The 23,325-nt window shown below is 38.5% G+C and overlaps 1 protein-coding gene across 13 annotated transcripts in view; it reads right to left on the reverse strand.

Moving 5' to 3' along the window:
• Positions 1-3,698: 3,698 nt before the first annotated feature.
• Positions 3,699-23,325, reverse strand: part of EMSY (EMSY transcriptional repressor, BRCA2 interacting) — a 41,661-nt gene continuing 22,034 nt past the window's right edge. For 4 of the 13 annotated variants that reach the window (XM_063149990.1, XM_063149988.1, XM_063149984.1 and 1 more), the window contains 12 exons: positions 22,164-22,313; positions 20,280-20,453; positions 17,990-18,126; positions 16,305-16,478; positions 15,203-15,401; positions 13,800-13,964; positions 13,384-13,542; positions 11,644-11,703; positions 10,411-10,562; positions 8,358-8,921; positions 7,003-7,371; positions 3,699-5,430 (listed from right to left, as the gene is read on the reverse strand). In XM_063149990.1, coding sequence (XP_063006060.1) covers positions 5,236-5,430; positions 7,003-7,371; positions 8,358-8,921; positions 10,411-10,562; positions 11,644-11,703; positions 13,384-13,542; positions 13,800-13,964; positions 15,203-15,401; positions 16,305-16,478; positions 17,990-18,126; positions 20,280-20,453; positions 22,164-22,313 — 2,498 coding nt within the window. In that variant the 3' untranslated portion in view covers positions 3,699-5,235. Of the gene's footprint in view, positions 5,431-7,002; positions 7,516-8,357; positions 8,922-10,410; positions 10,563-11,643; positions 11,704-13,383; positions 13,543-13,799; positions 13,965-15,202; positions 15,402-16,304; positions 16,479-17,989; positions 18,127-20,279; positions 20,454-22,163; positions 22,314-23,325 lie in introns of all 13 variants that reach the window. The other 9 variants (XM_063149995.1, XM_063149996.1, XM_063149993.1 and 6 more) reach the window with 7 other exon arrangements.

Here is a 23,325-nt window from a genome sequence, read left to right on the forward strand (position 1 = left end):
TCTAAAATCCCTATGTAATCCGTACGAGATTGGCTGACATACCTACCACTCTCTGAAGGGTTCATAAAAAGCCCATGGTCCTGATCATCCACTCTCAGTTGGGTGACAAGAGTAGCTTTTCTAAATCCATTTAATAAGGGCTACAGGAAACAGGATCACAGAAAATTTCAAAACTGCTAAAATCCTTACTGAGCTGGAAAGCTAATGGAAACACTGTGAAACCTAAAAAAAATCCCAACTAAAAAACCAACCAACAAAAAAACCCCAAACAACCAAAACAAAACACTAAAATCTCCTGGGTTTTTTTGAAGAGGCCAAATATTGAGTAAAACTGAAATCATAGGAAATTTTAAGTAGGACCAGGTCTGGAGTATTGGATGTTTCAAAGCTATCACAGAATGGTTTGAGCAGGAAAGGACCTCATACAGCATCCTGTTTCAATTAATTGCTGTGGGGGCAGTCCTGGGCTTCGAAGATGGTGCAAGACCATTTGATTAGTCTTCAGTCCACAGTGCTTGAAAACTTCTTAATGTCTTTTCTGTACCAAATAATTCAAAGGCCCTTTTCTATAGAACTAAAGAGCAAGTTCCCAGGTACTGATTTTCCTATTTTAGCACTTCAGCAACTTTTCACCAAAGTACAGTGAAAACACCACCCCCCAAATCCATCCAAGATGATGAACTATCTCTGCATGCCAGTCATAGCTCTACATGCCTCAAGGTACCATCAAGTTGTCTTTTTTTTCCCCCAGTTTAAATCCTTAGCACACTATTGGAAATTTCAATTGCCAGTATTGGAGATACAAGACGAGTAGATTTCAAACTGCACCATCTGTGCTAATTTCAGAGAAAAGACTGCAAATGATATAAAATACTATACCCCTTGTCAATCCCAGTTAATTATCCTCAATCTTACAACTGACTTTTATTTTTTTTTTTCAAGCTTTTTTTTTTCCTGTCAGTGTCCTTGACCTTGTCCTTGACCTCCACCAGGCAGGTCAAGGTCCTGGCACAGGCTGCCCAGAGAAGCTGTGGCTGCTCCATCCCTGGAAGTGTTCAAGGCTAAGCTGGACAGGACTTGGAGCAACCCTCTGCCCATGGCTGGAGGGTTGAACCAGAGGAGTTCTAAGTTCCATTCCAATCCAAATCATTTGATGATGATGATACTCTGCCTCTATACCAGACTGAAATGCCCCAACAACAATTTCTTCTTGCAAAGGAACCCACAAATACACCTGTAGGTACCTCTTCCCTAACTTTCTCTTTGATAAGCTATGTTAAGCTCTAAATTTATCACAAGGTAAGGGTTTCTTTTCTGCTGGAAGAAAACAGATTCAAAGATTCTCAGGACAGACTTTGAGTAGGGGAAAAAACTCAGTCCCACAGTTTGGATGGAAACCATGCACATGTAAACATTCTTCATGGTTTACTTCAAAACTTAGGGAAAGGAGTCAGCCATAGACACACAGATGCTAAACATACTTTTTTTCCAATACAGGCAAACCCCAAAGCAGTATTTTTTCTAGTTCATTATTCTAAATTATGATCTGTTTTCTCTGGATTCAATGTTGCCAAGCTGAAATCATATGCCTTTGTTGGGATGCACAATCACATTCACCTGTGAAATCATTAGACTTCAGGAACTATTTCTGCATTAGAAATAAAAGCATATAGTCTTAATTCAAAATTTTTGATTTTTTCAGAAGGTTTTAGAGAGGTGGTTTTGTTTGTTTGTTGGTTTGGTTTATTTTTTTTTAAATCCCATTGATTTAATCATTTATGCTGTTCAAAGGGCCCTTCTTCTATTTTGCCCTGAAATTTCAAAAGCTCAGGGCTTTGTTTTGTAAATCGGAGAAATACTGAGACTGAAAATAGTCACCACAATGGTTTAACCTTCCCAGAAAAGATGCATCTTCTGTGATTCCCTGCATTTTTAAAGGACATATAAATTCCCCCTAGTTTCAGTACTTCTTCTAACTTTAGTTCACCTTTTCAGCATCCTTTTTTGAAAATTCATGTGTATTGCTGCAGCACTAGAGCATGTTCATTTAACTGCTGAATTCAAAGCAACTCATTAATGCAATTTCACTTGCTCTACAATTTATCCACAGTTTTCTGATAAGATACAAGCTTATTGCCTGCTAATTCCCAGAACCAAAAATTATCACCATCATACCTACTCCTTCTTCCATTCCAAGAAAGGACATCAAATTAATTTCAGGAATGAAGATGCAGCTTGAGGGACATGGGATATGCAAATATTGTTTCACATACTAATGGTTTATTTTTAGCAGTTTGATGATACTGATAGGGCTGTGTGAAGTGGACACGTGGCTGCAGGGGGATGAAGTATCCCAAGGGCAGGTAGGAAAAAAGCTGCACATCTGGCAGGCAGACAAAAGGACAGGCAGTGATGCCTGGAGTTCATGCAAAGGAGAGAAGGCCAAATGCTCCAAGCACCTTATCTTACTGTCATTATAAAAAATAATGTTAAAAAAACCCAACTGTATCTACCCTACATTTTAGCTTATCTTGTCTATTTCTTATTTGTAAAGGTATTCATATGATGAAGTGCTGAAATATACGAATTCAATAAAAGAATCTGAAGAAAAACAACTTAAAATTTGGGAAAGCAGCAAGAGAAGAATTCAGGAATGAGCACACTGATTACCAAATTTCTTCCTTCTAAATTTCTCACACCACCCCTAGATATCCCCACCATGTGCTTCAACTTGCCAACCTTCATCAATCCCTTCTCATAGAAACATGAAAAGCTTTCAGATATTTAACAATTTGCTGTCTTCAAAGAACGGTCAATTAGTCCAGTGTAGTTGTTCATACCTTTGCTCCAGTCATTACTAAAGAGGCAAACAAAAGTCTTACATAAAACATCAGAATAAACTGGACCAGAACTCAACAATACAGTGAATCCACTAGGTGTTGAATTCACCTCACATTACTTCTTGGTATCTATTTTTGGCTGGGGAGAGCATATACCTTCACCTAAAACTGAAACTGAAACTGAAACTGTAACTTAGGGCAACTGTAACTTAGTCATAAGTGTTTAAGACAAGTCTTGCTCTCTCTTATATTCTCATGGCCTTCCAGTCCTACATTTACCAGGGACACTCAAAGCACTGCAAGAGCCCAGGTGACAATGAAAATTTGATACAAGCCAGAAGCACTGTGTGTGTCACCTGCTTTGGACCCTTCGCAATTGAGCATGGAAAAACAGACCACTCCTTATGCTGACTTACGCAAAGCACCACAGACTGTCCACTGCCAATAACATCAGTATTAAGCCTCTTTTTGTCATCCTGTAGCAATGGGGAACTTTCACAACTTAGAGCATCACTTCTTCACTTTTGTTGATTGCTGTGGTCTCATTAAAACAAGAGTAAAATCCCCTGAATAGTTATCAAAACCTTAGCTACCTACAATGACTGGCAGGGTTATTATTTAACTAAAGAAAGGAATGTGGAATATTTCATTTAAACATACTATTCTCTTCCATCCTGAGCACTATGGACATCAGAATCCAAACTTATTTCAATACAAAGGTAACACAAAAATCATTAGTTTCATAACCCACTATTCCAGTATTCGCATGTCAAATTTATCAGGATATTTCTCCACAATTATATTCTACACTATTTCAGAACTAACGTTGATGGAAAAAGAAGACAGAAGGAAAAAAAGTTTATGAAGATCCCAGTAACTTAGTTTATAAGACAGCTGACGTTAGAGAAAACCAAGAGCCCCCTCTAGGGGTTACTGCAAGTTCTAACATAGGTGGATTCAGAACAGGTTAGATAATGGTTTTTAGGGTCTGTATTTTTCAGTTTGAGTTACTCCAACTGGAATTCAACCTAAACTACAATATCAACAGTAAAATGACAATTTAAAAAGAAAAGACTGACGCAAAAGCTGTATTAGATTTTGGATGAAATCTACTTACAGTACTTCAGCACCAAAACGTGGGCAGTTAGGCTTATACATTTATATACAATTAAATGATGTCAAAGTCATAAAATGCTTAGTTATTTATAATGAAATCTATACAAAACAGTTAAAAACATGGTTTTATATACATTTCGAAAACAAAAAAAAGTATTGTCTCAATTACCAGAATGTATTAAAACTGGTTCTCTTGTCCCATCTGAACCCAAACCGCTCTCTGTGACTTGTAACTACCACAAAACCCCAATGTATTGCTTCAACAAGCCAAGGCATAAGGCTAATTTTGGAAACCCACCATTGTACACCCATTTAAGCTTTTAAACTCCCCAAATGGTCAATTTTAAAAACAGCATGTAAGAGTAAAATATAGATTTTTAGAAGTCTTGGCTCACTTCTAAATTCCCAAGTTCAACTTGGAAAGATGTTGAACTATTTATCCCCAATTTTGAAAAACTGATTATAGCAAAATGCACCTCCTTCTCCCTGGTTTGTACTAGAATTAATACAACTGCCTGTTTCACAGGAACTTTTTTCAACAACTTGTCTCACTTTAAATTTCATATTTAAATAAATAATCAAAGGTTAACTAGAGTAGATGAGCATTTTGTATGCTTATGGCAGAAATGCCTCATCTACTATTACCTTACTTTTTGGAAAGCATGAAAACAAAATTCTACTAGCAAATCCACTTTGCTACCAGTCAGCAGTTTTGTTTATTTCCAAACATTCATCAACAAGAATTAAAAAAAATATTTTAAGCTTCTGAAAAAAATTTTTAAGTGAGCATGAGTGCAAGAAAGCCAACCAATTCCAAAATTCCTGGGGCTTTTCCAGCACTGTCAGAGACATTTTTTCTCTCACATGCTATTTGAAAATAAAAATATTTATTAAATTTTTTTTAATGGTGTTTTGTTCAACAACTAAAAAGACACAGCAAAATAATGATCCCTTTTCACTTAAAGCTGTTTCAGTATCTGGGTAAGGGCTTCAATAGCACAAGCTGTAGGATTCATTACAGATTTGTTTCTGAACAGGAGTACATTCCACTGTCACAGGTTACTAAATCTTGGTACCTACATCTTCTCTTCTTTTTTTTTCCAAAACAATTTTTAAGATTCAGCTTTTGCAATACTGTCTTGTTAAAACCTACTGATGCTTCAAGAGTCCAATGAACAATTCTAATAGGCAAAGTGCTCTAAGACATCACAATAGAAGGGCATCTTGGATGCTCAAAAATCCCAAGATATTTTAAAGTACACTCCAGTGTCTCTATTCCTTAGGATTGCTCAAGAGAACTTTGAGAGGGGCTGGGCTCAGTGCCATCCTCAGTGCTGCTGTCCACATCTTGCTCCATTGCTGTCTCCTCATCATCGAGGCGCTGACTGGTGAAGTTGTTGAGCTCCAGGAGCCCGCTCGGTTCCACCACCACATTGGAGCTGGAGTGACAAGGGATGGGATAGTGAGGGATAGTCTGAAAGAAAGAAAATATTTAAGTTTAATGAACAATACTGAAGGTAAAGGCATCTGTGCAAGCACAGATTTGTGGAAAAGGGATTATTTGGTTTCCAAGGGCAATTTTCTCTAACTGAGGCTCCAAAGCAACCTTTCACTGGATTGGGTTTTGAAAGGTAAAATTTGAATAATCTTGCTCTCCAGGCCTTTGATCTTCCCTGAAGGTCTGTGACAGCATAACCAATGCCCATCATCCACCATTCTGCAAACCCAAAGCAGAGATAATTTTTTCTTCAGCCTGATCTTCTTTAGACAGGACATGGTGATAACAGAATAACCTGAGTTAAAATGACTCACAAGGACCATCGAGTCCAACTCCTGGCCCTGCAGGGGACACCACCAAGAATCGCACCAGGCAGTGCATTGCCCAAGCACTCCAGGAGGATTATGTTTCTTGTGTACAACAGAGTTCAAGCTCTGGCCCTGCTCAGAGCTGCAGCTCAGAGGCTGAGGAAACACAGTTGCTATTTATTTCTAAGATTTTTGTTATTATGTTATTTATTTTCACTTGTACTTTCATAAGTTGAAAAGCTAAATCTGTGACTTTATACAACTGAAATTCTGGGCATTATTTGACTTTTGAAACAGCTCATAGCATGCCACAATGATAAATAGCACCGATTCTCAAAAGATACAGGTTTGAAGTAAACCAGAAATCTATCTTTGTATATATAAAGAGGACTAAAAATGAATACAGAACTGGTAATTGCTACCAAAGAGAAGTTAGCCCCAGTAAAGACTTCACAAAGTGTCATGAAAAATGTGAAATCTTTATACATAAATTGTTTCCCACATCGGAAGTATCTTCACTGTAACACAACCATGATACACATTAAAACACTTTCAATCCACACTACTATTTGTGTGAACATACGCCATACCAACTTGTCTACAAAAATTCACATTACACCACTTGGAAGACTTATATACCCCTCCTCAGCTGACATTGTGACAACTTATTACATAAACCATCATATTTAAGGCAGCAGAATCAATGAAAAAATCAAGCATAGCAGTTAGGAAATGATTCAAAGCATTTAGGCTGAAGATCAATAGTAATTTTGTCTCAGAAGTGCTCTTACCCTAAGTGAAGTTAAAAAGTTTTCTTCTGATTTCAGACCTTATTTGCTGAACCTTTCCAGTAAGCAAACCCTACAATGTCATTAATTTTACACTCAGAAGCAACTTTAATAGATAGTATAAAGGATTCTAGAACATAACTCCATACTAAGTGTTGAAGTAGTTTTAAGCATTGCAAATGAAAGTACTTTGTAAAATGGGATGAGTTTGGTTGTTTTCTTAGAAGAAGGAAGACACTGAGGACAGTAAATGATACACAGTACTAGAGAAACCTGAGCCCAATTAAGAATTACACTTCAATGTTGCAATGATTACAAGCTAAGAGTAGAAACAGAACCAAAACCTGGGGAATAAACCCAGGAGTCCTCAAACATCATTCAGTGACTATCATTGCATCAGACACGTGTTTGCTGTGCTCAATCTTTGCCTTATTCGCTCAGTCTTCTCTTACCTGGACAACAATTTCTGAAGAGCTCTCTTCAGCTTTCTTTTGTGATATATTCTGAATGTGTATAAACTGGTTTGTTGTAGGTATTCCTCGTGCCTCGAGCTTCCTCTCTGTTAAAGTAGGACCAACAGCAGGAGGACTTGAGCTGGATTCTGTATGTGTCTGTTGCTGGGGGATGGAAGGTGCCGTCATCCCTACTGCAGCCACCCTCGGGCCCTGGGTACAAGGTGACGACTCTGCTTCACTAGCAGCTGCACTAGTGGACGTGGCCTTGTTTGGGGGATCCACTACCGTGTGCTCTATGTTTGCATCAATCTGAGCTTCCACCATAGACACTCTCAATATATCTGCTACTGATGTCTCCGTGGATGCCTGCATGGGAAATAGGCTGGTAACCAGCAATGCCAGTTTGGGCACAGAACTGCCACCTGCTACCTTTGAAACAAAAGGAGGCTCGTGCCCCTCTAAAGTTAGCTCTGTAACAGTGGATCCTTGCATTACACTTAGATGTTGCACCTGAAAATCAAATTTTTGTTGTGCATATTACAGTTAATATATTTTTTATTGAAATCCTCATCAATATTTCCAAGGAAAGAAGGGCACAAACAACATACTTGCTATTAGGAAGACAATTGAAACTCAGTGTTTTAACAAAGGAATTAGCAATGATAGGGCAACAGTTAATTGTAGCCTGGGGAAAAGCAGCTTTTTAGGCTGCTAGGATAAGGATTGTAGCAGTATAATACCACAGCAGCATAATTTTCCTTTGGGATTTACAGCCCCCTGGTATGTTTGCTAGTTTTCACATCTATTCCTGAAAGGGCCAAAAAAATTGTACTTTTCTGGACTTAGTTAAAATACCTTTTTTTCCCATGTTCCTCAGTCTCTGCCTTTTTCCCTCCCAAGGAAAATCAAAATACTCCTGTATGTGAAAGCCATATAACTTCAGAAAGATGTAAACTACAAAGGAAGAGGAACAATGGAGAGCCTTAGGAGACTGCAGTGTATTCACCTTTATTTCTACAGAAATAAAAAGTGCTACGGGAACGGAAATTACGAATGTGTCATTATCTAAAAATTAAAAGAAAATAACTAGGGACAAATTCCATACACCAGTGATGGCTGAAATTAAGAAAAACTGTCCGACAAAATAAGTTTGTGAGCTCTATGGATTTTTCCCCTATAACATGTGCTTCTCTCTCCTAGTGTCAACCTTCTGCTGGGCTAGTTACTACCAGCGGAATGAGGGATTCTCTCTTGCCAGGACAAAACACTGCTACAGCGACAGGGTCGGTGTTTTATATTTTTTTTTCCTTGAACAGCGACGTGTATTTTGCATGCTATCAATATTCCGTTACCTGGCTTGCTGGCTGTTTCTCTGAAGAGGCAGGTAGCTGCATTTGACTCTGGGGGGGCTGGGGTTGCACGTAGATTTTTTGTGCCGTTGGTGCCTGTTGCAGTTTGGGCAGCTGCTGCGTGGTTTTTACTGCAAGCACCTGTACTACAGTTTGCTGTGGCTGTGCCACTAAGGTAGGGAGTTGCCTTTCTTTGGCCATCATATGATGTGGGGGGTGCTGTGCATCTGGTTTGGTCTGTGCTTGCTCTTGCTGCAGGGGGGTTAGCTTTTGATGCCTTATGGAAAGTTGGGGCATTTGTGGGAGTTTGTGCTGGATTTGATCAGCCTGCAGGTGGATTGTCTGCTTCTGCTTAGTCTGGAAACACTGCAGAGTTTTCACTTGCAGTTGAGTCTGTTCCAGCTGTGGCTGGCTCAGCTTTTGCTGCTTTTGTGCCTGCGATTGTGTCAGGGCAGATCTGTAAAACAGGCCAGTCTGAGGGTCTAAGGTGTCCATCTCTTCCACTTCTCCCTCCTCAGTTCCAAGTTGTTCACTGTGTTTGGTAAATGCAGTGTGACTGCTTAAGGCCTTAAGAAGAAGAATTTAGAGCAAGTTAGTAAAGAGAAATATAAGAACAGAAATAGAAATAACAGAAATCATTTTAATTGAAATTTTATAGAATAATTTTTATAGAAATAATTTTTAATGTTTCAAATTGACTACTTCAACTTTTTTTACCATTACAGACTCTCAATTATATCTTTTTATACATCCCAATGCATGTATAAAAAGATACACTTACACAGGTATTTCACAATATATAAGCAATCAAGATCTATTATTATCATGTTAGACTGTGGTACATCTCTATGTGAGAACAACTTCACAACTAACCCTCCAAGGGATTATGGTGATCTTGCTTGTGTCAGACCAAGGCTCAAAGCTCCCTAAGGTTGCCTGGCAGTTGGATATGAAGCAGCAGGGAGTAGCAGGAGTCTGAGCCAGTAGCTCCTCATTCAAGCCAGAATCTCTCTGCACAATAATTTTTTATTATGCCTCTTGAAAGCCTAATCATCTTCTCTAAGGTTTCTTCTGCAGGGCCATATTTAACTACAGGCTGTCCTATTTTAGCAGAGATCCTCTCTTTTACTTCCTTTCTCAAAACTGCATTGCAATTTTTCTTGGGCATTACACAAACATTTGTCTTTCTGAGGGAACAAGCAACCTATGCTTTGTAAACCAAAATGTATAAATGAACTGAAAAATGGTGTTAGCAAGATCAAACATCCTAATGCACTTGTAAAAATATACTACCTGGCATGAGTTTATAACTCTAATGCAGAACTGTTCTGGACTGTGGCTGAAGTTGCCACAAGTTAAAGCACTGCAGAGTTGAGGAAGTCCTGATCAAATTCATTCAAGTGGCTTCAGCTTCAAGACTTCACCACAAGCTGCACTTCTTGTTTGAATAGTTTGGAATCCCCACAGTCCTAATCTAAATATGGTCTGATTTTTGATTCAGAGAAGTTTCCCTGTTCACAAACTAAAGACATCAAATGGAAAAGCTACTGTGTGCTCTGTGTACTGACCAGATTCCATTTCAGCCCTCTTCCCCCTGCACTACAATCAATATAACCTAATGAGGTCAGGCCACTGCAATACTGCAACCACCCTCACCATGAAAACACAATCACAGAATGGCTTGGCTTGGAGAAGACCTTAATGACTGTCTAGTCCAATATCTCTGCCATGGGCAGGGACACCTTCCACTAGACCAGGTTGCTCCACGTCCTGTCCAACCTGGCCCTGAACATTTCCAGGGATGCCACATCCACAACTTCCCTAAGCAGCCCATACCAGTGCCTCACTAACCCTAGGAAAGAATTTATTTCTAATATTTAATCTAAACCTCCTCTCCTTTGGCTACTGAAATTCTATTAAAAGAATTTCTTTTCCTGTATGCTGAACATCTTAGGTGGCAGCACCATGATACATACATTCAGACTAAGCCCTGGTCCTATGCAATTTATATGACCTACTGCTGTTTATAGCCTTCTGGGAAAAGAAAGGATCCAACCTGCTGCATGATATGGGTAATGGCGCCAGTGGAGGATGCAGGAATAGATTTCACCACAACAGAAGTCTGCGTTGCTGTCTGGGACTGAGCCACGTGCTGCACCAGAGTCCTCTGGGGCTGAGATGACTGGTGGGGCTGGGACCGATGACTGACTGCAAGTAAAGAGGTCAGTGGCACTTCTCCAGAACTAACTGCAGGAACTTCAACTGTCTGCTTTGCAGTTAAGCTTCAACTGAAAGCATACATGAGTGAAAAAGATCTAAGCATGGAAAATGTCTTTCACTGTGTGCTAGTGTCAACCTTCATGATCTATTCTGAGAAACCTCTTAAAGTAGCAACTCTGAGGTTTTGCTTTTGTCTGTTTCCTAACTGCACTTGGTCCAAACCTCCTCTGGCCACCCTTTCCCAATACATCAATTTTGCAAGCAGAGTTTATACTTGATGTTCAGCTGGGTTCTTTATACAGCACTAGAATATTGCTGTAGAACACAAGTTATTATGTGGTTTTTACACTGTTAAAAGCACAGCCACAATTGACTGCAATTAAGAACAGCAAGCCTTGCTCACCAGGTTTCTACCACTGATGAACTGCACATAATACTCCCCAGAGCATAAACTAAATTTGGAAGATTAGCAAGATTAGATTAGCAAAATAAGATAGATTAGAAAATGTTTGTGCTTTATTAAAGCAAATGAGGCTGATCAGAAATGATAGATAAAAAAATATAGACCTTGTTATGGGTCTGTCACTTTGGAGAACAGATCTAGCTTGAGTTACAGAGCTATAGTGATAGGCCTTTAATTAAACAATGGATTGATAGAAAAATCATGTGCTGCTGAGGGAAAAAAAAACAAACCAAAAAATTCTATATTCCAGTCACAGATAAGATATGAATCTAAATCTCTTTATGTCTGTCCATACTAACATGCAAATATTTGTGTAACCTAATTTCTTAGTTACAAAGTATTTAATCACTGAAGGAGAACAAGCAAAGTTTAAACTCAGTTGTAACATAACTTAAAATCAAAAAGTTTCTAGTGACCTTCTTGAAATGTCTTCTTTCTGTTTTAAAGAAAGGTCAAATTTTGAATTAATATGATAATTTTACTTTCTCACTCCAAGAAAGTTTGTTTACATCAATACTGGCCTGCATGCTGTGCCAGATTTATCCTGGATATCTCCCAACAATTCCTACACAATTGAAAACTTAGTTTAGAAATAAAGTTTCTAACCTATATGGTTGTGTAGATATTCTTCCGAATGTGAACCAATACAGTGTTGTCTTCCTGAGTCTGCAGACAGACAAAAAACGGTGACACTAAGATGTGTGAATTGCTCCCTTCATCTCATGAGGAAGCACAGTCTGAATCCCAGCTCCCAAATCCTTTGGTCTAGGCACATGCAGGACATTTCGCAGCAGACTATAGATTCTTTACAATCTTACTACAGAATTTTTAGCAGAAAATATAGCTATGTGGGTTACTGATAAATTCAGAGAATCACGACTCAAACCAAAAAGAAACTCAGTTACTTGCATTTCTTGGCAATGTTCAGAGAAATTGGGGGAAGAGACAAAAATCTAAGTGCAAAATAACCAGTTTAGTGCTGCAGCAGAACATGCTGCTGCCAGCCCATAGGAGTCTGCACTTCTCTGGAAGATTCCCACATTTCAAATCAATGTTTACAGAAATCCTAATATTTAAAATAGTATCTCCGTATCTCCAGGAAATTTTTAGCCATTGCACTTTGTATGGTTTCTAAGAAAAAAGAAAAGCACTGAAGTCTACAAAGACACAGACTGTAATTTTCCATCCTCCCTGCAAAAGGCCCTCTTGTACATCAACTTTCACAGCAAGATCCATCAAAAACTGGAACCTTGAATAGAAGCTCAATGCACAATATCTGTGTCAGGGAAGATATTTGACTGCTAATTGGAAAGCACTTTAACACCATTTATTATACTTTGGAGTTTGTTCTAAAGGAGATCCAAGGGAGCATGATTCAAATATTTGAAATTGAAGCCAGATACAGTAAGTGCTATTTAAAAGAAAAACAATAATATCCCCTCAGCCCAAATTTCACACAACTTAAATTCAGGCCATTCAAGGGATGGGAGCAAGGAAAGGAGGTACAGAACAAAATGAAAATATCAGATTAGACATTTAGCACTAAAATCATGGATCTACAGATATGTAGTAACACAGTTTAATACAATTAAGTTTTTTTTTCTCTTTTCCAATGTAGACTTCCAATATGTTTTTGCTTGCATTTTCCAAATAATATACATACCAACAATATGGGTTTAAGAAATGAAAATGGAAAACAGGTAATCTGATCCTTTCATGTAAGTGTCTCATAGCTAGTGTTCTAGGGTTGTAGGGAACATCAGAGAGACAAGAGAAAGGACTTACACAAAATGGATGTCCAAATAGGAGTCAAGAATTTAAAGAGATGAATTTAAGTAATTTATATATTTAGAAGGGCATATTTATTAGTTCAAGGCTTTCTAGAAAATGAAACTGGGGCTACATTACCATGCTAAATGCACACCTGGCTTTAACTCAGGACTAAATGGATTTTAACAAACTCAATGTCTGACTCCTTTCCGTAGGTACAAAAACTAGGCTATGGTTCCTCTAGCTTCGTTTTCTACTTTCTTCTTACTGCACATTTTCATTTAAGGGTGCTGGGACAGTCTGTCTTCTACATCCAAGGAATAGAAAATCTGCTCAAGTGGGCTATCCTGAAGTAACCACTCTGTTTCAGTTAGAAACATTTTCCCTTATGTCCCAGCAAGGCAGATACAATCTCTGTCTCCTGCACAGGGTCTCAGGAGTGGAAGAAAATACTCATTTCCTCTACAGAAAATTACAGCAAAAACACAAAAGTAAAACCTATTGTAAGAAAACTCTAAAATAAAGTCCTCAGACTTCAACTGTAAAGCCACCCTCACACTAACCTTAGACACTTACCAGTTGTGATATATTCAGCCACTAGTTCTGACTCTACAACAGCAATTGAAGGACTTTCTGGAGAATGCCTCTTTTCTTGAGTCATCTGGATTGGAACAGCCATTTGGCTCAAGTCAATGGTAGGCTGCCTTGGCTTTGATTCCAACTTTTCCTTCACTGCTTTAAGAAAGGCAAAGCATAAAATCAACCTCTAATATATAAACCTTCATAATAAAATAAACCTACAATATAAATGTACTAGTTTAATTAAATATAGTGAACACTATAGATACAAACAAACTGATGCAGGATAAAAAACAAGGAATCAAGTTGATTCAAGATAAGTGCTTTTCAATTACAAAACTTACTACAAAAGCCTGGTTAAGCAAAAAAATAATCTCTGAAGTTATCCTAAACAATCTCATGGGTTTTCAGACCTGTTGTCTGCTGAAGTTCCAGCAAAGCTTTTATTGTGGAAGTAGCTGACTGAGATTCACTGGATACATCCTGGTAAATTATTGTAGGGTTTGTGTCCACAGGAATTTCATGTTCTGACCAATCTTGACTTCTTGAAGCAATCACATGGACTACAGGCTGAGAATCTGTTTGCAAAAAAACCAAAGGCACATCATAAAATCATGGAATGGTTTGGGTCTTTCACTAGACCAGGTTGCTCCAAGCCATGTCTGACCTGGCCTTGGACACTTTCAGGGATGAGGCAGCCACAGCTTCTCTGGGCAACCTGTGCCAGTTCAAGTCATCATAAAACAATTTTGGGTTGGAGGGCTCTCATCCAACTTCTTGCTTTAAAGCAAGGTGATAATTCAAAATTATACCAAATTTCTCATTACTTATTAGTTTTGAACATTGCCAAGGATGCATACTCTCATTCTGCAACACTTCAGCTTCTATTTCAACCGATTCTTGAAGTAAAACACTGTTGATGTTATGAACAGCTTTCCAGCAAAAAACCAAAAGTTCTGTATCTTAGTTTTTTGTAAAAGATTTTGTTTGGAAAATCAAGCAGGTTTCTTTGTATGTTGAATTTGCCTTGGACTGAACTTTTTTCCAGGTTTTAGCAGTTCAGGTGATCAGCATGTATTCAGCATTCTGAACTAACAGCACCTAAGTTTTGGTAAGTTGGTTGAATCTTCAGAACTTTTTTAAAACTTACTTAGATGGCCATATAGACCAACAGTTACAAAATTATATAGAAAAGGTACAAAGGTTTCACTGAGAAACTTGCTTTAATTTGCTGTACTGATACATATCATGGTCACTCCAAACACAGGTTGGATTTTGTTTATGCCCTGTTATTTACTGCTCCTCTTACACACAGAGAGCTGTATCTGTGTCATGGCTTGAAGCCAGGGCAGAATTCCCATCAGGACTGCATGTCTGATGTATGTCCTGATGCATTTACACATCTATAAAAGGACCAAGATCTGTGCTGGTCCCATGGTAGCTTTCAGACATGCAGCAGAGAGATTGTATTGCTTCAATACAATCTGCAAAGGCAGTGGCAGAGCATGGACTGCCAAAATAACCTCCATAACTTGCTACCCTGACTATCTCTGGCAGACTCTGCAGGAAGAGGGAACAAGGGAACAACAGCAAGTTGGAGCCCAGCAAGACACCTTTATCACCACTTCTCAGGATTAATGAAAGCATAGTAAGTAGCTCAAAAGAAAGAAAAATATAAAAGTATGGGAACAAGGGTGCTTCACTGCAAACACATGGGGTGAAACCTGTGCTAAAAGGAGACACATGGAGCTCTCTGGAGCAAGCTGGCATGCTTGGAAGACAGTCCACTCATACATTATGTGACACCAACACAGACCTTGAGAGCTCTGGGAAGACTCTGTAGAAGAAGAACTACTGTCAGTGTAGGTTTGTGGTTCTTCTTTCACTTCTGGGAGAGATGAGTTTCCTGTCTCTGCTACCCTTGAAGCCTGCTGTAACGTTTCAGTCACCAGCTGTCTGGTTTGTTCACTCACAACTGTTGCTTGAAATGTCACTGGCTTTGGTTTTATGAGGACCTAATTAGAAAGGTAAATTTTGTTTATAGTAAAAGCACTCAAGAAAACAGATCTGAGCAATCAGAGTACAGGGTGCCACTCAGATCTATGTACACCACCTACATAATATTAATATTTTACTAAGAAAGTCTACCTCTAAGTTCAGCAACTTTGATTATTAAACCAAAAAGTCCAAGTAAATGGCAATGCACAAGAATGTACTTCTCACTCAGTAATCTGAAGTGTTTAACACAATAAACCACTAAACAGTTATTTTTCAGGACTAGATAAAACTAGTGTGCTAAGAAAAAGCTATGCAAGTGAGCTGGAACATGCACTGCACTGATAAGGACAAGCACTTCCACAATAAATACAGTCTTGAACAACCAAAACACACGAAATGTTACATCTCATAAAAGCTTAGTTCTTCCAAATACTAAGTGCAGCCAGAGAAAAAGCTGAAACTGAAAGCATCCAGAAATAAGCCAGATTCTCTGTATACAGCCCCACCAACTACACCAGGTTGCAGGGACAGCCAGAACAGGTATTAAGCAGAAAATAAACTTCAAAAAAACCTCAGATTTGATGAATGACCTATGTTCAGATTCTGCATCTTTCTTTCTAATGGTCTAACCATCAGCTGTAAGATGTAAACAAGTATCTGGAGCCATGGACAGACAATTTCAGCTCCAGAAAAGGCTTAGTAAATCCTTTTGGCTTGCTCTAGGCCTTCACAAAAAGCTAACAAATGCAGATACTGTGCTTGAGAAATCAGGATCGAGGCCACCTCATTATGCCTCTAAGTCTCATTCCCCACAGATATATATTAAACCTGGAACAAATGAGGAAACACATTGAAAAATTATTTACTTCCCATTAAAATTTAGGGGTACATTCCAAAACAGAAAGGGGTCCTCACTGTACCTGTGTTTTCCCTTGTTGACCATAAACAATTTTAGTTGGGATGATTTTGGTGGCTGGCTGGACCGTGGACCCTATTCCTTTTGGCTGTGTAACAATCATTTTTGTGATGGGTCTTGTGGCAGTGATGATAGCAGGTTTTGCTCCTGCTGGCACTGCCTGAATAGTTTTCTCCCCCTGTAGAGAAGTCAAAGTTTACAGATTAACTTAATGGAATTGTTCAATGAGACCCAATTTTCAAAAAATATATATGTGAGTGTGTGTACCATGAAATAAATCTGCTGCTACAACTACATTTATTTGATAGAAAATACATTAGATGACCAAGAACAAAAAACCCTATGGTTTTGAATGGAAAAAGCTACCAAAATCCACTTTTCCATTATCTTATCTTTCAAGCAGCTCTGAAGGGATGAATAAAAAGAAGTAACTAAAAGACATGGAAGTTTTTAAAATTTTCTTCAAATCCTTCACAAATGTTTTTTTAAGACCACCAATTTCTGTTAACACTAACTTTGGCAAGACATCTACAAAACTTGAACTGGGATTCTAAAATATTATTTAAATTGAGATTCTAAAAAAATAATTTAAATATAGATTTTTTGCATTGTCTTCACGACCAAGACATCAATTACGTATGGACTTTTTCTCAATTAAAAGTTCACTTCATCAAAAAATCCAGATTCACAGCACTTTCACAGGAATCATTTGACTACAGAGTAGTGTTTACATCTGACTAGACTCCTAATACCTTAAGAAGAGCAAAGACATTGAGCATGATTTTTTTAAGCTCTGCACAGTAGCAAACCAAGTGAGTAGCACAGCAGTAGCCAGGTCCTACCAATATGCATGAAATAGCTGGAAATCCCCCAAACCATACTTGTTTCAAAAATACCATCCCATTTTGGCAGCTACTATTGTGTAACATCATAATCTTTCCACTTGTCTGCAAATACACCTTTAATTCTAAAACTAGGGAAGTTCAAAACTTCAAAAAAACAAACCATAAAAGATTCAAAAAAAAACCTTTCAGTAGTTCTGCTACTCAAGCAGCCTTTTAAATTTTACAGGAATAAGACATTAAATCTCTCAGTTTTACCTAGGAACATTGATCATTTTTATTTACTAGTACTTAAAAAAAAGCTCAGTAGATGCCAGAAACTTGATTTTATTCTTAGGTATACCTCAGGTTTCTAAAAAATAATTCACCACTATGCAGTACCCAGAGCACAGGATGCCACAATGTTACAAACCAAATTAATTGAAAGTGGTTCCCCTACTGTGAGGATACAGTTTATTTCTGCCCTTTATACCCAAATGAAAAATGGCTGGAGATGCAAGTTATTAACACAGGATCCCGGTTCTCACTGGAGCAAACAGGCTAAATTATTCTAGTAATTTTCATTTACTTAATTGCTTCAGCAATACAAAATCATTATCCATGGGAAAAAAAGTTCTAAAATGTATATTTTCCTTTATCTTTGAAAACATCCCCAGTTTGCTTTAAGCATGTTCTGCAAACCACAGTCAGTTTTTAAAGATCCCTGACATCAAGGCATGCCAGATCTGTTAAGGAGCTCATGCACAGTTTGCTTTTAATTGAGCCTTTAGCAGAATGGAGGACAAGCAGCAGCCACCACACAGCTTGTCACCAGGCTCTCCATCTGAGACTTGAAACAAATACTTACCCCAGCATTCAGCAGTGTTGTGACCACATTTTTGCCCGGAAGCCCTTGAATTGTAGTTCCTTTCCCAGTAGTTTTTTGCACAACAATCACATTGGGTTTCGATGTCATTGGAATTGTTGTGATTTTGGTCGTAGTTCCTAAATTTTTGTGGGAAAAAAATAATGTGCAGTTTATCACATTTTGTATATATCCTTTCACCATAGAAGTTGGTGAGCTATAGAGGAATCATTGTATTTAAATCTGACAGCATATCAAGAAACCTGCAGCATCTGGAAAGGGAATTCATGTCACCCAACTCAACATGGAAAGATTACATGCCAACTCAAGAAATCTTTCACCTACAGTAAAAACAGGTGTGCCAGGGGAATAGAATGCATTCTACATTAGGACAGGCAACCCCTTCTCACAAGTTACAGAGCAGACTAACACACCTTTCTCAGGCAAACACGTAGAACTTCTCAAAGGCTGGAGTTAGGGTGGGATAAGGACATCATTAACACTCAGGTCAAGCTCCTATTTGCACAGACAAATACTCCTCTACAGATGACCTCTGTAGAAGAATCTATGTACCAAGGATGTATCTCCAGTTAGTTGTTTTGGGGTTTTTTTGTGTTTTGTTTGTTTCTTTGTTTTTTGAAGAGGTGACCTGACTATAGCTGCTCCTATGTTAGTATTTATTTAGTTCCATTCCCTGTATCAGGTTTTTAGTTACCTGCACTCACTAACAGGTAATTCTGGTCAGCTTTCCACAGTCCACAAAAGTTCCTACACTGGAATCAGTCATCAGTGCTATCAGACTGCCATTGCAGTAGCTACTCAGACAGCTTTTTATCAACAATTTCTCCTTTCTCCAGAGGAAAGCACCATTCAGTCACAACAGAGTGGCAAACCCAAGGATTCCCTTTACTATCTTCTACTCACTAGTCATGCCTGTAGATTCTTCACAACCTATTTCAGATTAACAATTCTACCAATTGTGGGAAAGGGAAGACATGCTGAGACAAGATTATGATTTATTTAATCCTACTGACTTCAGAGGCATCTAAAGACTGCTCCCTTAGCCGAAACAATTAAGTAAACAAAAAAACAAAAGCAGGCATGATTTCCAAACTTGTGCTCTTTCAGGACAACCATTATTATCCTCATCAGGATCACTCACAGGTTTCCCCACATTAGCTGCTGCTCAGGAGAATACTTCCACTTGTGTATAATTTATTACAGGTGTATATTACAAGACATTGTCTTAATAATTCACCATACCCACAACTGGCTAAAAAAAGTTAGTTGTTGTCAAAGAAGATGCTGTATCATCACTAAATATAATTCTGTGGAAATCAAAACCTGTAAAACTGCTCTACCAGATTACAGGCCAAGAGTGCATTTACTGGATGGCTTGTGCAGCACCTTGCAGTGACTGGAGCTGGCTGGTGCCATGTCAGGTCTTTGCTAAACAAAGTCCTAAACATACACAAGAAATTGTCTCTGGTATCAGTGTGCTTGGTCCTGGTCCTAAAGAAACCTTATCTTCAGAGATGATGGAACCACCAAATGTTTTGGGTTGGAAGGGACCTAGAAGCTCATCCAGTTCCACCCCTGCCAAGGGCAAGGACATCTTCCAGTACAACAGTGCTCCAGGCCCCATCCAACCTGGCCTTGAACACTTCCAGGGTTGGGGCAGCCACAGCTGCTCTGGGAAACCTGTGCCAGCACATAACCAGCAGGGAGACCAATGGCTAACCAGCAGACTAACAAAGACAACCAGCACTGTCTGCATAAAGCTGGGAGGGAAAGCTTAAGGCAGAACATGGCCTAAATGAAAGACAGGCTGCCACTGGTAAAATATCAAAGTAAGGTGGAGACTGCATGGCTGAATTTAACATACACAGTCCATTTTTATTCTGATCCTTTGGATATGCAGTGGAACAGAAAAAGGCAGCACTGAGATTATAAAATGTTTTGAATTTGGGCCAATAGTGTTTTCTGATATTTCTGTCCTCTGTACAACATACTAGTACCCACCCCACATTTCTCTTTCTTCCCAGTTTTCCTTCACATTTGCTGTTTCCTTCTTAAACACAAGAACTATCACAATTCTTAAGAACACTGCACCTTCAAACTTCTACCTATTACCTTCTTCATGCTCAGCTATTTTCCTTCTGAATTCTCCAATAAAGGTTCTAATAACTATTCGAGCACGTAACCCACAGAAAAGCCCTGAACAATTTGATCAAGCCCAAAGTTACTTTTGAAATAAAAGTCTTACAAGTAACAACAGTACTCATATGCCTACCAGAAACAATATTACTGCTGATGATCTTTCCTCCTAGAGTAGCCAGGGATTTTGGTACTACAGTAATGATGCTGCCACTTGTAGTTTTCACATAAGTAGCAGCCCCTGGAGTTCCAGCCATCCGAGCTCCCAGAGAGGGGCTCACTGTTGGCCGTGTATAAGTTGCTTGAGTTCCTGTTTTAAAGAGAGAGAAAAAAAAGTTCACTATTACAACACAATCCTCTACTAATGTTTGTGGAAAAATATGTTAGTTTAGGAGAAAAGTGTCAGATTTATTTGAAGATATCCCAGCCTGCAATCTACTACCACCCTTTAAAACTCTTCTAGTAATTTTTAAATCCACAGAGCAATATTCAAGTATATACTAAATTTAAATTGAATATAACAGTCTTCTGTGTATTTTAACAAATGTTCCATGACTGCCTTATTTTAATTCATGTCCTTGTGTGTAAGACTGTAATTTTTAGTAGATATGCAGACTCTGCCTGTAGGTTTGCCTGTTGCTCCCTTAGATGCCCAGGAGTCAGGCGTCTGATGACATGACCAGAACACATCCCTTCCTCTCAGGAAGGACACTTCTCCTATATGATAGATTGCTTATAAAGAGAACCATCAATGATTAGTTTAAGTAACACTCTTAGAAAAAATATTATTTACAATGATGATGCTATTTTATGGACTTAGCATACAGCAGCACAAAAGAAACCTCTCAACATAGTATAAATGCTGGTTTTTAGAACTAGTCCTTTTCTGAATACAAAGACAACTGAGTCCACAAAAGAAACTTGTTCAAAAATAACAACACAAACACTGAAATTCCATTTTGCTTGTAATGATGCAGATAGTGCCCTTAATTGCTGAAAATCAAAGAGGAAAGCAGTTTGTTTCATCCAGAAGGATGTGTTCACATCCAAGAGAGCACAGTACAGATTTTACCAACTACATGAACAGCAAAATATTTGTAATGCACTTAAAAATATATCTGTGGAGTACTTAAAAAGCTAAGGACATGAGGAGATGGCCTCAAGTTGCACCAGGAAAGGTTCAGGTAGGATATTATGAAAAAATTGCTCATGGGCAGGGTGGTCAGACATTAGAACAAGCTGCCCAGGAAAGTGGTGGCATCAACATCCCTGGAAGCATTCAAAAGCCACATAGATGTGGCACTTGGAACAAGGTTTTTAGTGGTGAACATGGTGGTGCTGGGCTAATGATCAGATTTCATGATCTTAGAGGGCTTTTCCAACCATAATGACTTCATGGTTCTAATATTCCCAGCCCAGATTACATGCCAACATGCCAAAAAAAATAAGGAAATGAAGAGTTTTCTGAAAACCAGGATAAAGCTACCTTTTAAGTTTTCCTCATGCAAGTTTACAATCAGAACAGTCTGCATTATTATCTATTAGAAACACAAATACAACCAGATACTCAGGAAAACACTGGGAGCTTAAATTTTAATTTACTGGTCTTTTTATAAATTCACTGCAGGACTATGAGCAAGTCACATTTCTTTTGAAGTCCATCCATGCAAAACAGGAACAGTGCTGACCTGTCTGCTTGAGTTAAATCAGTATAAATCATGTCATATAAGGTACTACAGAAGTGCAAAGTATCTGTATAGATTTCATTAAAACTTCCTTTAAAATAAACCCAGTGGGGAAGACACAATGGTATTTTTGGGTACCAATTCCAACAGTGGAATAAAAGAGCACTCAGTGGAAAAATCCTGATCTAGAATAAATAACAACAGGATTGTGAATGTGCTGTTGTGCCCACTGTTCAGAAGAGGTAAGTGCCTTTTTTTTTAACCCTAGGAAACCATGCTTGATCACCTGTATGTCTGGATTTACCCTCCCTTCCCTTCTCAGAGCCATAACTTACCAGTGGGAGTAGTGACCAGTTTAGTTGTCATGATAGTCCCATTACTGCTAACCACCATAATGGGTGAATTGCTACTGCTGGGCAAGGTCGCTGTAACTGGTTTGGGAAGGATTTTACTGGGCTGCACCTGTTGAGTGATTATTTTAACACCTAGGAAAGGAGAAAGGTCACTGTTAAAATACAGGCACGATAAGTTACTTTCTGAAATGCTTTCTCAGACCAAGGCCTAGTGGGCAAGTAGCCCCACAAGGCTTCAATTCTGAGCCCATATATTCTTGATAATAAAATTATTTAACTTTTGAGTTTGGCTTTTTTATTTTTTTTTTCTTAGTTTTGGTTGGGTTTTGGTTGTTTTGCAACACCAAGAAAGTCATCATCTTTGCCTTTCATGTGCCTGTTTCAGTTCTTAGCTACTTCCACTGTCCATTCCATCACTGATTTGTTGATGTTATTTTTTATTTTTCCTGGTACATGATACAAAAAAAACAGAACTTTCCCAGGAGCCAACAGGTTACAACCAAGACTGAATAGGTTCATATACAATGAACCATCTAGAAGCAAAGTAATTCTTCATCAATTCAGTCTATAAATCCTAACGTGTCATAAGCCTACACAAACTTTACCATCCTGAATAAATTAAAAAACATTTCTGCACAAGGAGTATTAGAGACTATAAGGCAGCAACTATGACACTGGCTAGGGAAGGTTACTTTTAGTAAATGCTCACTTTCCCCTTGATTTACTGGTCATCTTAAAGCCACAAAGAAATTTGGCTTAAGCTACGAGTGGATCAGTAAGACTGAAGGATGAGGGCACCTTAATGCCTCCAGGATTCTGCTCCCTTTCTCTTCATTTTATTTTGGGGAATGGTACCTCTGCGAGATTCACTTCTCAGTTGCAAACCAGTGGATTGACAACATCTGTTCAAAAGTACATCCAGGAGATGTGCATCTTATGATCTGTTCCATGATGAGGTAAACGCATGGCATTGTGGTGGCCAAATGCCATGGAACATAGAGCCTGAATGAATCCCATCTAGATGAAGCATTTAGGTTTATACACAAGTATTTCTAGGTGAAAAGTCTTGTCCATTTGAGACGTGGAACATCCTCCAGAGAGGTTTTCTTCTCTCTACACTTGACTATAAAAGCAGTACAGAGCA

The sequence above is a fragment of the Melospiza melodia genome, chromosome 2 (assembly GCF_035770615.1).
Source record: "Melospiza melodia melodia isolate bMelMel2 chromosome 2, bMelMel2.pri, whole genome shotgun sequence".
Classification (NCBI taxonomy): Eukaryota; Metazoa; Chordata; class Aves; order Passeriformes; family Passerellidae; genus Melospiza; species Melospiza melodia.